The sequence below is a fragment of the Quercus robur genome, chromosome 8, assembly GCF_932294415.1.
Source record: "Quercus robur chromosome 8, dhQueRobu3.1, whole genome shotgun sequence".
In the NCBI taxonomy this organism is placed as follows: Eukaryota; Viridiplantae; Streptophyta; class Magnoliopsida; order Fagales; family Fagaceae; genus Quercus; species Quercus robur.
In genome coordinates, this window is record NC_065541.1 from 742,071 (window position 1) to 757,690 (window position 15,620).

General features: G+C 32.5%; 1 protein-coding gene across 2 annotated transcripts; it reads right to left on the bottom strand.

Annotated features, from left to right (window-relative positions):
* Positions 1-9,756: 9,756 nt before the first annotated feature.
* Positions 9,757-14,488, bottom strand: LOC126694096 (ubiquitin-conjugating enzyme E2-17 kDa). 2 transcript variants are annotated; one of them, XM_050390149.1, is made up of 5 exons: positions 14,325-14,488; positions 13,640-13,746; positions 12,777-12,904; positions 10,369-10,473; positions 9,757-10,107 (listed from the first exon to the last, which is right to left on the bottom strand). In XM_050390149.1, the coding sequence occupies exons 2-5, from the start codon at positions 13,707-13,709 to the stop codon at positions 9,964-9,966; spliced, it is 447 nt and encodes a 148-aa protein (XP_050246106.1). In that variant the 5' UTR covers positions 13,710-13,746; positions 14,325-14,488; the 3' UTR covers positions 9,757-9,963. The 2 variants fall into 2 exon arrangements, with proteins under 2 accessions (XP_050246106.1, XP_050246107.1); XM_050390150.1 differs by having other exon boundaries at positions 13,640-13,741; positions 14,325-14,473.
* Positions 14,489-15,620: the final 1,132 nt, after the last annotated feature.

Sequence of the window (15,620 nt, forward strand, 5' to 3'; positions counted from 1 at the left end):
TAAAAGTGATTCTTTGCCTGACCTATTGTTTTGGGTTTTGAGTAAGTTTAGTACCACAAATTTTTTCATAATTTTGTCATAATTTTGTTTTGGGACAATGTTGTGGAAATAAAATAATAGATCCACATAAATCCATGATTTCACCACTAAAGAACTGTCAAATAACAAAATTGTGGCAAAATTATAAAAAAAAAAAAATTTGTAACACCAAACTTACTCTTGGGTTTTACGCTCACCCCCTATACTCACTGACATATAAAGCCTAAAGAGTGAGAGGTTAGAGAATTCTGTCTCTCTCTTTCTCTCCTCCCATGGCTCTCGCCACTCATTAAAGTAGAGTAAGAATTAATTAATTAATTACGGACCATTGGGAATTTGGAATGGTAGGAGAACCTTTTTTTTGTTGGTTTGTTTGTTTGAAAGTGCTAGTACCAGGGGGAGTACTTTTATTGTTTAATTTTAGAGTCCTTTGTTTGTCCGACATTTGCTTTGGTTTTCTGAAACATCCACATCCAAATCTAGTCAACTATCAAAACAAATTAAATTCATGCAAAATATTATTATAATAGTATTTTTTTTAGTTGAACTATCATTTCAGTCAAGTCTCCAATCCCCTAAACTTGTCTAGGATTTGATCCCAAACATTTAACACGGTGTTGTTTATAAGGTTCCGGTTAATTAAGCTTTTTATTTTTGAAAATATTTTTTCAAAAATTAAAAAAGTTGTTATTATTTTTTTTTTTTAAATTTTAACAATGAAAATTAATGAAGGACACACATTAGTAAAATCCTGTTTATAACTGTAAACTAAATGCCTTTTACCGTTTCCAAGTTTCATCTCTGCCAATTTTACAAGCTTATTATTCTATCTCCCTCTTTTTTTATTTTAATTTTAACATCCTCAAACCATTAGCTAATGCTATATCCAATATATACTTTGAAAGAAAAAGTTAATAAAGGTCCAAAAAGAATTGATTTATGAACTATTTTTAACAATATTTTATGAATAAAAAAAAAGTTACTAAATTTTTTGACAAATTTTTATATATCTTATAAAAGAGGAGTTAAAATTTTTCTAAAATAATTCATTAACAATAGCTGCCATTAAACGAACACTTCTTTGAATTTTAGAATGTACAAGCAGCTCAGCCTTGTATCATTTTTCATTTTTATTATTTATTTGGGTAGAAAGCTTTGTATCTTATTAACGTATTCACTGATCAAATCTGAAGTGAATTTAAAAAATAAAAATAAAAAAATAATCTCAAGTTGAAATCATTTTATGGAATGTATATTTGTCTGGCGTCGGTAAGAAATTAAGGGTGAAGAATACTCCTTCTCTTTCTTTCAATCAAAGAATATTAAATGCATCTGGAAAAGGTACACGTATACATATAGGTACAACAACATCAAATTAAGGCACCGACACCACATTCATGCTTTTGTTAGATGCCTCTAGAATAAATACACATAAGAGAGGTGAGTGAATATTAAGAGATTTGAGATGGAAGGAAGCGAGTCTTAATTAACAAGGCGGGGAAAGATTCACTGTTCTTACCTCTTATCCCATTACTATTATTAAAGGAAAATGCTAACGAGTGTCCTTAGGGTACTGGTTAAAAATCTAATTAAAGAAAATTTTGACATCACTTTTATGAAAAATGAAAAAAGCTGTTAAACATTAATTGTTTTTTTTTCCTCATAAAAACTTTCTTTAATTGGATTCTTAACCAATGTCCTAAGGGCACTCGTTAGCAGGACCCATTATTAATTAGCCCATTATTAATTAATTTGACTATCTCTCGCATTGAATGGAATTGGATCATCAGTGAAATAGCTAGGGCTATTGCACTAGTTGAAATTAAAAATTGCAAAAGTCAATTTTATTCTCAACCTTTAAATAATTTTTTTTTTGAAATTTTTTACCATTTCACTTTTATACTTTATTTTTTTACCTCTTTCTCTCATCACATGGTTAATTGCACTAGATCTCAATTTGAATTGAGTCATACTCCTTCTCAAGAAATTATAAGGTCCTCTTGGTAGACCATGTCACTTTTGTCTAGTGGTTCATAATTCCATTAAAAGACTCTCATCTGTTGAAAAATTTGCTGACTCGGTTTATGATAAAAACAAAAGTAAAAGATAACAAAAATTAAACTTTATCTGTTAAAAAAAAAAAAAAAAAATATATATATATATATATATATATAGAGTCGTGTAAATAGTAAAAAATTAAGAGGGAAAAATTCCTTGTTTAAGCGCTAAAAAAAAAAAAAAAAAAAAAAATCCTTCTTTAGCGGTAGACGTTAAGTTGAAAAGTTGTTTGTGTTTCATTCTATCATAACATAACACAGTTTTTTATACTTAGTTTTTACTGCACTGCACCATAAACACTCAAATGGATGATGGAGGTATGCTTTTGTCAATGGCTTCTATCATAACATAACACAGTTTTTAATTTACATCCTTAATCATACACTGTGCCTTATTTAACAACCTCATATCTAGTCAAACACTACAAATCAAAATGATGTTATGTTTGTAGATGGCGCCAAAGCTAGATATCACATCTAATATTTTTTAGGAGATGTTGATGAGAAATGTAATTTTTTTTTTTTAAAGCAAATAGCATTTAAATGTTTTTATCTTTTACTTAGTAGAGTAGAAAAGGACTTAGGTGTGTCCATATCAATCCCCAGACCAATGAGCCCACCATGGTACTCCTAAGTCCTAAGGGGTGTGGCTTGACCTTAGCACTTAACACTCGAATTCTTCAACTTTCAGTAAATCCTTAGAAAAAAAATTGGACATACCACATACAAACAATGTGGAAATTGCACTTACTTGCCCTAAGCTTTTTTGTTATTATACTCAACTTCCTTCTAGTTTGTAATAAGACATTCACCTCCCCTGAAATGCAAATTATTATACAAATTTTTTACATTGACCTTCCTTGGATGATTGAAGAAAGACTTTAAAATTTTTTGAATTTCTTATTTACTATTCACTTAAGCTGCCATCCACACCCCTTCTAATAAAAATTTTGAGATTGTTTAAAGCTTTTTTTTTTTTTTTTTGAATTTTTAAAACCTTTTTTTAGCAATTTAGAGGAGCTTAGTGTAAAATTGTATGAACTTTAGGGGCGGTGTCTTATTCTAAACTAGAGGAGAGATGAGTGTAATAATTGAAAACCTTATGGGAGGTTAGTGTAATTTTCCCTGCAAACAATCATGATTTCCATATAAGGGGTAATATAGATGTTAGAAATACTGAATGAATATTATTGTATTTCTCAAATGATAAAATATACATAATTAAGTGCCTTTTTTATAGGAGGTAGAGTGTGTAGTACAGGTATGTGTGTTATACAAGTAACCAAAGTGGGCCTAAAGCCGACGACCTATTACACATTAACAGCCCCCCTCAGACTCATGGTAGGTGTGAGACCAACTTGAAGTTGTCAACCGAAGCATGAAGGTGTCCCTTAAGATGTGACTTAGTGAAGATATCTACAAGTTGATCTTTAGAGGAGACTGAGAACAACTTGAGAGTACCATGGACAAGATGATAACGGAAAAAATGACAATTGATCTCATTGTGTTTAGTCCGTTCTTGAAAGACATCATTGTGAGTAATATGAATGACATTCTAGTTGTCACAATAAAGAGGAGTAACAGAAGATGTGGACACACCTAAGTCCTTTTCTACTTTGCTCAGTCTCGTCTTGTTTTTTTTTTTTTTCTACTCTGCTTAGACTCAAGAGGAGTAACGGTTAAATGTTTTTATCTTTTACTTTTATTTTTATCATAAATTAAGTAAGCAAATCTTTAATCAAGTGAGGGTCTTTTAATGTAATAATGGACCACTAGGCAAAAGTGATGTGGTCCACCATGAGAAACTTATAATTCTCCTCATTTATTGGTTATTTTATTTTATAAGTAGATTAAGGTATAATTAGTATTTTTTAAGTTTCTTCTATAAAAAAAAATGTATTTTTAAGTTTCACATTATTTTCTTTTCTTTAAAAAAAAAAAAAAAAGTAAAGTTGTACTTTTATCTACATAGTTTTCAAGCAAAACATAATGTGGGAGAGAGAGAGAGAGAGAGAGAGAGAGAGAGAGAGAGAGAGAGAGAGAGAGAGAGAGAGAGAGAGAGAGAGAGAGAGATTGAAAAAAAAAATTGTCCCCCCACCTAAATCAGAAAAATTCAAAACATAAAAAAGGTTATCTATCCCATTATGGATCCCCTCCCAAAACAAAATTTCCATTTTATAGAATTAATTATAAGTTTTACTGGTATTAATTTATTTGTCAACTTATTTGGCTTTTTTTTTAATATTCAAATTACTGTTTTTTTTCTTAAATTACTCTTTATATTTTAATTCTTAATTGTTTGGGATCCAAAGTTAAAACTAAAAATAATAATAAAAATAAAAATGTTGAGATTTGGATGTCGTCGTGATACTATAAGACTACACTAAACAATTTGTTAGGGCTTTTTAAAAAAAAAAATATTTTATTTTACGTGGAAACACATCATAAGAATCTTTGTCATTGTGTAGATTATAGATAAAACTTAAGTATAGTACCTTATTACAATACATTAAAATCTTAGTTACAGACTTACAATACATTCAATTCTCTAATAAAATTCAAACACTTGGTTGCATAATTTTATTTTACTTATTTATTTATTTTTTACAGTGGCATTGAATTTAATTGTTTTTTAGAAAAGAAAACACTATTTGTGTTTTATTGATTAATGCAACTATGTGTTTAAACTCAATAGAGGAACCTAATATACTACACCTAAAATATTATATCTAACTTTTACCCTTATATGATGCTAAGTGACTAAGGCTGAGTAGTTTCTAACCTTTTTTTTTCTTTTTTTCTTTTTTTATAGTTGACAACACTAATTGGTTTTTAGGTAGAAGAATAATGGATATATGATGATATAATAAATATAAATTTTGTTTGATTTGTAGATGACGGAAAAAAAACATTGCAATATTTGACTTTGAAAAATACTAAAGTTAACACAAAGGTTTACAAACCGATTTGACAATGAATGTGATTGTTTTCATTTCAACAAAATTTATTATATATAATTTTCGAAATTCAAAATAACACCAAGTTTCATTATTAGAGCATCTCCAGCAGTTTTTCTATATTTTTATACTGTTTGGACAGTAAATAGTGATATTTACCTTTTACCTACCTACTTTTTCAAATACATCTTTCAACAGATTCTCTATTTTTTCTCTATCTCATTTAAATATTATTTCTTCATTCATTATTTATTCATTTTTTAACACACATATTCCCATACCCCCATCCCCACTCCTTTCTTAACTAATTTTTTATTTAGTTCTATTATTTTGCTAATGTACAGTAGCCCATCAAATTTGATGGGCTACTATTCATAAGCCAAAAAAAAAAATTCATAATTTAGAGAATCCATTGGAGACCATTTTTTGGGTCTCATTCTCTATTATAGATATTATTTTGCTTTTATCTAAGTTATTGGAGATGCTCTTATATGTGATTGAATTGAAATGTATAGTTATAGTTCTATTTGAATCTTATATTTCATTTTCTCTTAAAGGTGAATATTTTTTGTTTCATGGTTTAGCTCCCCTATATGAAATCCTATCTTCGTCCTTGAGAGCATGATATGAAAAATACGAGATGTTTAGGATAATAATAGATTTTTGTAAAATTTAGAGATGGTTTTCATCCTTTTTTTTTTTTTTTTTTTAAGTGAGCTTTTTACCCAAGAAGAAGAGAAGCAAAAATTCGAATTAGTGCTCCTGCTTCTTTTTTGTTTTTATTTTTTTTGAGCAAAAGTGCTTCTGCTTCTTAAGATATGATCTTCAACCAATTGTGTTACCCAAGGTGTTCAATTTCTGAAATCTTATGTCAAATGGAAATTGCCGACAATGACATAATTTCTTTTCATTTTAGATTTGCTGGAGTTTTTGTGTTGTAAAAATAGCAGACAAAGTTTCATCCAAACCAATTTAGAGGAATCTTCCATAACCCTTTACGTGACTACTCATAAAATTAATTACGTATATGATCAAAACAAGTTAATGACTTATTATATATAGGTAATGTGATTATAAATACAAATAGATAATCTTGTCAATCACCATGCAATGGATTGGAAAATTTTTCTTCAAATTTGGATTGGATGTAAACTTTTTCTTGAAGGGGGTAGTACATGACAAAGTTCACCTTAAACTTAAAGTCAAGACCAAGGGAATGCCATTTTTCGATCCTTAATTAGCGATAGGCTGGACCAACAACTCTGATAGCTGAAACTTGAGAGAAAAAGCTTTAAAAAAAAAAAAGTTAGAAGAGCCAAAGGAAAACAGTGCCTCCTCCTAGTTGGAAAGGGACATGTCCTGTAGTTCTTTCTGCCCCATCTTACCATACTCTCTCCCTCTGCTTGGCTTTCACTTTTTATCTGTACAATACAAACAAGGTGTAAAATATATACTGTAGTATAATAGAGACATAAATAGACACCGAGTTATTATGGACCCCCAAACGTTGTTGTCGTTCTTGAAACACTTAAACTTAATAGAGAAGTAGAAGGAAAGATCGAAGAAGGGAAACTAGTGCAACCCCACAAGATGCAAAAGGACATAATGGAATTGTGATAGAGACATTAATTAATTGTCCTATATATAATAGGAAAAAAATAATGAGACACCAGAATTTCTGTTAGACTTGTATCTCATATCCTAGGTGCACGTAAGTCTTATCCCAAAGTAAATGCCTCTCACAATGTACAGATTCCACATGGTGAAAATAATTAATGATGTATGATTTATGAAGTATATTAAATGCATGACCCTGTACGCTCAAAATAATTACAAGAAAGAGACATAAAATGACCGTGAGTCAAATAGCATTTATGTTTTCTTTGAGTGGTTATTTTCACGATCAGTGCCACACTGCCACTGCAGGCTGCCCTAATAAGTAAGTAAATGCACTGCACTGGTTGCTAAAGATGTTTTACAGTATGACAATTTGGATTTTTTACCTACCCAATTGATACCTACACTACCAAATTACTTAACGGTAAATTTATGATACTCAGAGACAGCAATGCAAGTGAAACAAATATAGGGGGACCCAATTCAGACATGCCACCTACTACACTCGGTAAGTAAAGCTGTGTTTCTGCTCAATAGACCACAGAGCAGCGACAGCGAGCATGGTGATTTAATAGCCACAGAAATTCAATTATCCCAATCCAACAAAATGCGACTTTTACATCATTTTAATAAAACACATGATGACCCCTCAACTGCTCATCCCAGAGACATACATATATATTTCAGGAGCAGCACGGCCCATTTTATAGCAAGCCCAATTGACCAATGTTGAAGCCCAGACAACATACAGAGCCCTTTTATAATCTAGAATGCCTTTTAACTTGGACTCATGTTGAGTCACTCATCCCATGTCCACGAGACCATCCTAATATTATATATGCATTTGATTTTGCGATGGGCCAGCTCTATATATATAATAACAAAATGTAATGGGTTTCAATTATCTGTAAAAGTCTCGTTTTCCTTTATTAAAAAAAAAAAAAAGTCCTGGTTAGTTAAGAAATTTGGATTTTTGAATCCGAACTTGTCAATTTCATAGCATTGATCATTTTTATTGTCCATCAGAACAAAATATTTCAATATCAATCTATTCTAGCATATCGATTAAAAGTTAGCGGTATTGTCAATTTGTCACATTATTTTATACCATATCAAATTATCAATTCAAAACCCAAATAATATGACTTAAAAAAAAAAAAAAGGAAGAGTGTAAATTATTTGATTTTGAGTTTGATAATTTGATATGGTGTAAAATAATTTTTTTTTAGAACCTAAGTATAAAATAATATACAGCCTTAACATCAACATTACATAACAAGGAGTATCTGACTACATAGCAATGAGGATGAATCAGTAACTTAGCCTAATAGGACCAAATTTCAAATACTAAATCAATAAAACAAAATTTACGATGAATCAAATTAATAGCTAAAATTGCTTAAAGTTTTTCAAGGAAATAATATCAAATAAAATAATCAAATTCTAATTTATATTCTAATACAGAAATGAAAAATACCAAGAAATTTTTTTTAGTGGAATCGATCAAAATATAGGAATAGGATGATGTGGAATAAGGAGATGATTTGTCCAAGTTGATTTACCATATGGAATATTCCAACCGAAATAGAATGGGCATGATTTGACCAATATTCAATTTCTTTCCATATTACTATTCTTTGCAAAAACATTGCATTATGCTACAAGCAAATGCTTGGGATTGGGATGCAACAATCTCTCAAGAAATTATTCCTTGATTTTCGTATGCTTCATCTTTCTCTCGTATAAATATGGGTTCCAGATATAAGTTTACCCTAATACCAACTTTTTTTTTTCTAGATAAATATGCGGGGGCTTGAACCCCAAGCTCAAGGTATATGGGGACACCAGGTGCCACTGGGCTACAAGGCCCAGTGGCCCCTAATACCAACTTATATCTAAGAATAAAAACTACTTTATATAAAGCTATTTTAGTAAAGTTATGGACAATACTTGTTCTTATCTTCCTTGCTAGTTTGTATTTGTCTTCTTTTATAACAATTTCTCTTGAGTAGAACACCTCTGTTCTTATCTTCCTTGCTAGTTTGTATCTGTCTTCTTTTATTGACAATTGTCCTAAGAAGAACACTTCTTTTTACTCGTAAGGAGAACTCTTCAAGTAAAAACTAAGGATACCTTCTCTCCACATCTTAAGTTTGAGTCTTTCTCTTTGATTGATATAAGAACCTACATCTTTTTAATAGCTTGTAAATGAGCGGGATGGAATCTAACTAGTTCGCAAGATTAAGCAGGCATCTCTATATCAATCCTCTTTTTTAAGTATTCTTGATTATTATTGTCGATGTTTCGTTATAGCTATTGTGAAACCCATAAACCTGTATTTGCGTCAAACCCCTATCTCTTGTCAACAACAAGTTTAAGCCGTAGGTAGGCAAGTTCTTGGGAATAGGAACTCAATTTTTGGCACCGTGATAAATATAGACAGTCTTTGCCGCCAAAGAGCAATATAGAATGACATATTTATAGTAACGATAATAAAGCACTCTCTATAAAAGAGAAGATAGTAAACACAGAGACTAAACACAGATGGCTGCTCCGAATACAAAGAAAAAAAATATCTCATGTATTAGACAAATATAGCACTCCTCTCATATGGGAGTGAACCCCACAAGCGTAAGACTCATCCCCATGTAAGAGGGGCCTTCCATATGTTCAATACACCAAATGCCTTCTTCAAACATACAGAGACTAAAAAACAAGAAGAATTACACCAACACTGCTACGTATTAACTGGCTTAAGACATGGCAAATCTTTAAGACAAATATGATAATCAACCACGTTTAAATCTATGACACCACAACTGTTAGCACCAATATCTCATTGCTTACATATCACCCCAAGAAGCAAACAGCAATTCACTTTTTTTGGGGGGAGAAGTTGGGTGATCTGAGTTCTCTTCCTATTCAGAATATGTCAGTGGGACAGAAGCTCTCTAGGCCATCTTTCCTCATTCAAATTCAACAATGCCAATAGGCCAGAATAAAGATGCCAGTAAATGTAAAGATTTAAAACAACAGAACCACTAAAATGCCAACCATGAATGATGAATGCAAAACAAAAAACACTATTTTGCCACCAAGTTCCACATAACTATTCAACCTGTTAACGTAAGATGTTGCAGTTTTAAGATACCCATTTATAAAATTTCCCAAAGACACGAGGTGTCAAGACCGACCAAACAAGTTCTTTAATCTTCAGAACATCTTACATATTTGTTTATTTACTAATAGGATAGCTTTTAAGCATGAAATATTCCCTCATGCGAACAAGAGCCTTAGCCCATGGCATACTTCTGGGTCCAAGATCGGGCAGTAGTCTCGTACTTTGCTCTGTCCGTCTTATACATGTGAGCAATCTCAGGCACCAAAGGATCATCAGGATTTGGATCTGTCAGCAGTGAGCATATCGAGAGGAGGACCTGCAAGAAACAATTGTTAAAGTTTCAGCACATTACAAAATCAACCACAAAACTAAATATCATCAAGCACAAAAATAAAACCTATATAATTGAGCTTCTTTCATAGAATGCAAAATTTAACAAAGACTTATGCATACTGTTGCCAACTCCAAGCCTTGGGATGGCAGCCAAAAATATGCAGATAGTGCAAATACCTAAAATATTGTATCACATGTAACAATCAGTAAGAAATATGGATGCCCATGAATCAAAGAACATTACCTTGGATATGGTAAGGGCAGGGCTCCACTGCTCTTTGAGGATGTCAAGACAGATACTGCCATTGCTGTTAATGTTAGGGTGGAAAACCTTTGTCCGGAAGGAAACCTGTCCAGTGCACAAATATGCAGAGATCATGTATGTAAATAAGCACCATCAGCTATAATAACACAATTTAACCATGAAAGACTCATGAAAAGGGGATCTCTGGTTCAAATCTACCTCTTCCCCTCATCACCTGACTTTCTCAGCTCATATTATACACTAGAGTTGGGGGGGAAAAGTATCTTCCCTGCTCTAATCCTAAGTATCCTACAAACAATTACTGCAATCAATATGCATGGTAGCATCCTGGAGTAAAGAGGACCAAGTGTGACCTCCCAGCCGTATCTGCTTGAGCACATAAAAGACCCTCTAATGGGCTGTCTTAAGAAACACCACATTGTTACCTCCCAACACAAATAGTTGTACACCATGGCAGCAGGAGCAGATTCAGAGGCTGTATCCATCATGTGCAAGCACACATGCATGTATGTAAATTGACGAGTAACTAGATCCAGGGGGAGGGTGAGAACAAGGAGTACGCATATAAAACATTAATTCCCCCCCCCCCCCCCCCCAAAAAAAAAAAAAAAATCGTTACCCATCAAATTTGAAATCATAATATGACCATAAAGAAACTAAGATGAATTTCCTGTGCTCGTAAATCAATGAGTGAATGGCTCCAAAGGGAGGGCAGGCTGAGGAGTATGCACGTGCAAGCACAGCTCAAGAAAAGCTCACACATTACCCATCACATTTGAAATCATAACATTAAAGTAACTAAGATGAATTTTTTGTAAGTAGAATTTCATTAAATAAAATGCTAGGAGGACACCACCCAAAGTAACCATGATGAATGTTTTGGTCAATTCAACAATTTTTTTTTCTCTAAACAAGTTGATGGAATAACTTTCAAACTTTTAATACTTAATGAATTTGCTAACATTTCATATGCTAACTGCTTGAAGCTAGAGTAAGATGGGAGGCTTTGCAATTCATAGATAGGTATTTGGATGCATGCATTTCAATCCCAAATCCAATAGGTGCAGTTTTTAAGTTAACATAAGAGAGACAAGTATATAGATGACAGCCAATAACCAGTGTTCACAATCAAACATACAATTGTGAGGCAAATTCATCCTCAACCTGCCAAATTAGTGCCAGAAGTTTTATGTCCAACATTTAACAACATCCAACCCATCACATTACCCATCACATTTGAAATCATAACATTAAAGTAACTAAGATGAATTTTTTGTAAGTAGAATTTCATTAAATAAAATGCTAGGAGGACACCACCCAAAGTAACCATGATGAATGTTTTGGTCAATTCAACAATTTTTTTTTCTCTAAACAAGTTGATGGAATAACTTTCAAACTTTTAATACTTAATGAATTTGCTAACATTTCATATGCTAACTGCTTGAAGCTAGAGTAAGATGGGAGGCTTTGCAATTCATAGATAGGTATTTGGATGCATGCATTTCAATCCCAAATCCAATAGGTGCAGTTTTTAAGTTAACATAAGAGAGACAAGTATATAGATGACAGCCAATAACCAGTGTTCACAATCAAACATACAATTGTGAGGCAAATTCATCCTCAACCTGCCAAATTAGTGCCAGAAGTTTTATGTCCAACATTTAACAACATCCAACCCATCACATTACCCATCACATTTGAAATCATAACATTAAAGTAACTAAGATGAATTTTTTGTAAGTAGAATTTCATTAAATAAAATGCTAGGAGGACACCACCCAAAGTAAACCATGATGAATGTTTTGGTCAATTCAACAATTTTTTTTTCTCTAAACAAGTTGATGGAATAACTTTCAAACTTTTAATACTTAATGAATTTGCTAACATTTCATATGCTAACTGCTTGAAGCTAGAGTAAGATGGGAGGCTTTGCAATTCATAGATAGGTATTTGGATGCATGCATTTCAATCCCAAATCCAATAGGTGCAGTTTTTAAGTTAACATAAGAGAGACAAGTATATAGATGACAGCCAATAACCAGTGTTCACAATCAAACATACAATTGTGAGGCAAATTCATCCTCAACCTGCCAAATTAGTGCCAGAAGTTTTATGTCCAACATTTAACAACATCCAACCCCCCCCCCCCCCCAAAAAAAACCCAAAAAAAAAAAACTCTTCCAAAAATTAATAAGACAAGAGGAATCCTTCAATTAGGTAAATACTGAAACCAAATAAACTTTTCATTGATAAAGGACAACAGATACACAATTCAAATATTTCAAGTAGTGAAAACAATCATGTTATGTGAGAAGAGATGCACCATGCAGACAGAGATACACATGAGGAATTAAACAAGCTAATGGAGACACGTGAGTCGTTTTTACCTTGGGTGGCTTGAATGGGTAATCTGGTGGGAAGTGAATGGATACAAGGAAAACACCCCCAGCAAATGGACTGTCTGCAGGACCCATAATTGTTGCTTGCCAGTGGAACATGTCATCAGCCACAGGGCCTGCAAAAATGGAAAACTACTGAATTAAAAACTGTAACAGTAACAACTAGCAACAATAAAAACACCCAAAAAAAAAGAGCATCAAACCAAAAACCAACCATCTAACCAGCACCAATACAAGGTAATAGCCTATTATGATTAAGTTAACCACTTACCCAAAAAAAAAAAAAAAAGCCATGTGAAACACAATAACACATTATGTTGATCATCTTACTCATACACACATATGCTGGATGCCAAAACACCCACTAATAAACACAACCAAGCCTTATACATGTTTATGATTCTTAAAAAACAATAAGAATTATACTTGCAAAACTCATGAATCCTCAAAGAATAATAATTAAAAGCCTCAATACAATCAAACCCAAATCAGCAACAAAGTACTGAGTTCAAAAGAATTTGGATAAAAATCAGATAGCAATGAAACTAACCAGCACTGAACAAAATTATAAATGGGTACAGTTTAGGGGCTCATGGGCAGAGCTAAAGTAAAGACACATTGCGAAATTATGGGTGTAGAAACTAGGCAAACAGCTAAATATGTGACTTGGTTTTCTCTCGTCCCTCGTCTCTCTCTCTCTCTCTCTCTCTCTCTCTTTTTCCACTGAAGTTGTGCAAAGCAATAAAGTTCATAGTTATAAAGCTGTAGATACAATGAAACCCATATAGGAAAAACAGTGAACAGAGTATGAAACCCATATAGGCAACTTTTAAGAACGAGAAAAAACGAACCAGCGCTGCATGAAGCAGGAGGGTCTTTCTGGAGGTCCTTCAATTCCTTGTTGATCCTTTTCGAAGCCATCACAAATTTCCCTTGTGTCTCACAATCTTCACCTAAACTAAAACCAAATTCAAATATATATTAATTATAAAAACCCAAAAAAAAACCAAAATCACAGCCCACAAAAAATCATTGAGACCCAGACAGTGACAACAAATCCTCGCAGCTAAATGATATTAAATATATATAAATAACGAAATTAGGTTTTTAATAATTATTGTTGTTGTCAAAATTACGAACAAACAAACAGGGTCTGAAATAAATAATAAATAAAAATATATATATATATAAATATATATAAAAATGAAATCGCAGGCCAACCATGATGACTGATGAGGATCTATTAAGACAACAAACGTAAACAATATTATTATAATTATAATCATAAAATAAATTAATTAGATATTTAATCTAAAACACGCAACAATCTTCTTCGTTCTTGGAATGCGCAAGCGAAAAAAAAAATTAAAAGATTAAAAAAAAAAACCCTAAAAGTTTTGGGGGAAAAAAGAATCGGAAACCCTAATATTTTTGGGTGAAAAAGAAAACATTTGAAATAAAAAGAAAGGAAATATATGGAGAATCGGCGATCGAAACCATGAAAAATCGGAGAGAGAGAGAGAGAGAGAGACAAACCTGTGGCTGTGTGCGAGTTTTAGGGTCTGCAAAGCTATAGAGAGAGAGAGAGAGAGAGAGAGTCGAAAAGAAATAGAGAGAGAGAGATAACGTTAAATAATAATAAAAAAAAGGAGGAGAGGAGAAGGAGTTTTTAAGTGTGTGAAGCAAGGAAGGAAAGGAAGGGAAAGAAGGGAAGCGTTTTATTTTTTTTTCCTTTGTGGCGCTCAGCTCACTCCGCTGCCACGTATTCTTTCTTTCCTTCTGCCACTTCCCCTTTCTCTCTCTCTCTCTCTCTTTTTGCTTTTGTTTTATATTCTAAATACTTCTTTAATTCTTTTTTTTTTCTTTTTTCTTTTTTCTTTTTATAGATTGATTTTTATCCTCATATTAAAAGAAGATGGGATTTTTTTTAATATAAAAAGTTATGATTTAGCCATTAAAAAAATTTTCAAAATATACTAATGTGATTATTCTTCAAATATCAAAATACTCTCCTCTTTCTTGGTGCTTTTTTAAATATATTTTTAGAGAAATGTTACATCCACAATATTTTTATAACAAATTCTAAGTGATAAGTTGTTACGAGTTTATAATTTGAATCTATCATTAAAATTGCTTCCATGCCCACCAACAACTGCCTATAACAAGCTGACACTTATAATTTATTATGAAAATATTATAAACGTAGTATTTTTTTTTTTTAATGGTCTATAAAAGGCCAAAGCCCAATTCTCTTGAGTCTATTATCTCTCTCTATGCTTTCTTTTATTTTATTTTTTTTCTCACATGACCCAAGCTCATGTAAGGTTAATGGGCAAATTAAAGGAGTGAGGTATACATGGCAAATGTAATACCCATATTTGGGAATTGATTTTGCCAAGTGAGCTAAGGACTCTTGCAAAATCCATGAACAAGCCTATGTGTTGACAACAGAGGAGAAAGCACCTTACTAATCTGGTGTATTTGCCCAAATCTCAGACTAATTGCCTTAAACCATGAAACTATGAAAGGACACTCTCACCTCATTTAATGCAAATTGACAAGGTCCCTTAAAGTTATCAAGTTCTTTAAGGGTTGTTCCTCCCAAGAGGGCACAGAAAAGTTGGCACCAAGTCAAAAGGACTTTCCAATTGACTGCTACCTAGTATTGACTGTGAATGTGAAAAATCTCTTTCACTATTACCAGTGAATAACCATTGATTATGTTGTGTTAAAGGTGAACTCATTCTTTGTTTCTGTTTGTGGCTGGCCGTCGACCGAACCCCCCCCCCCCCCCCCCCTTCCCCCCCTTCCCCCCCTCTTTTTTAAAAGATG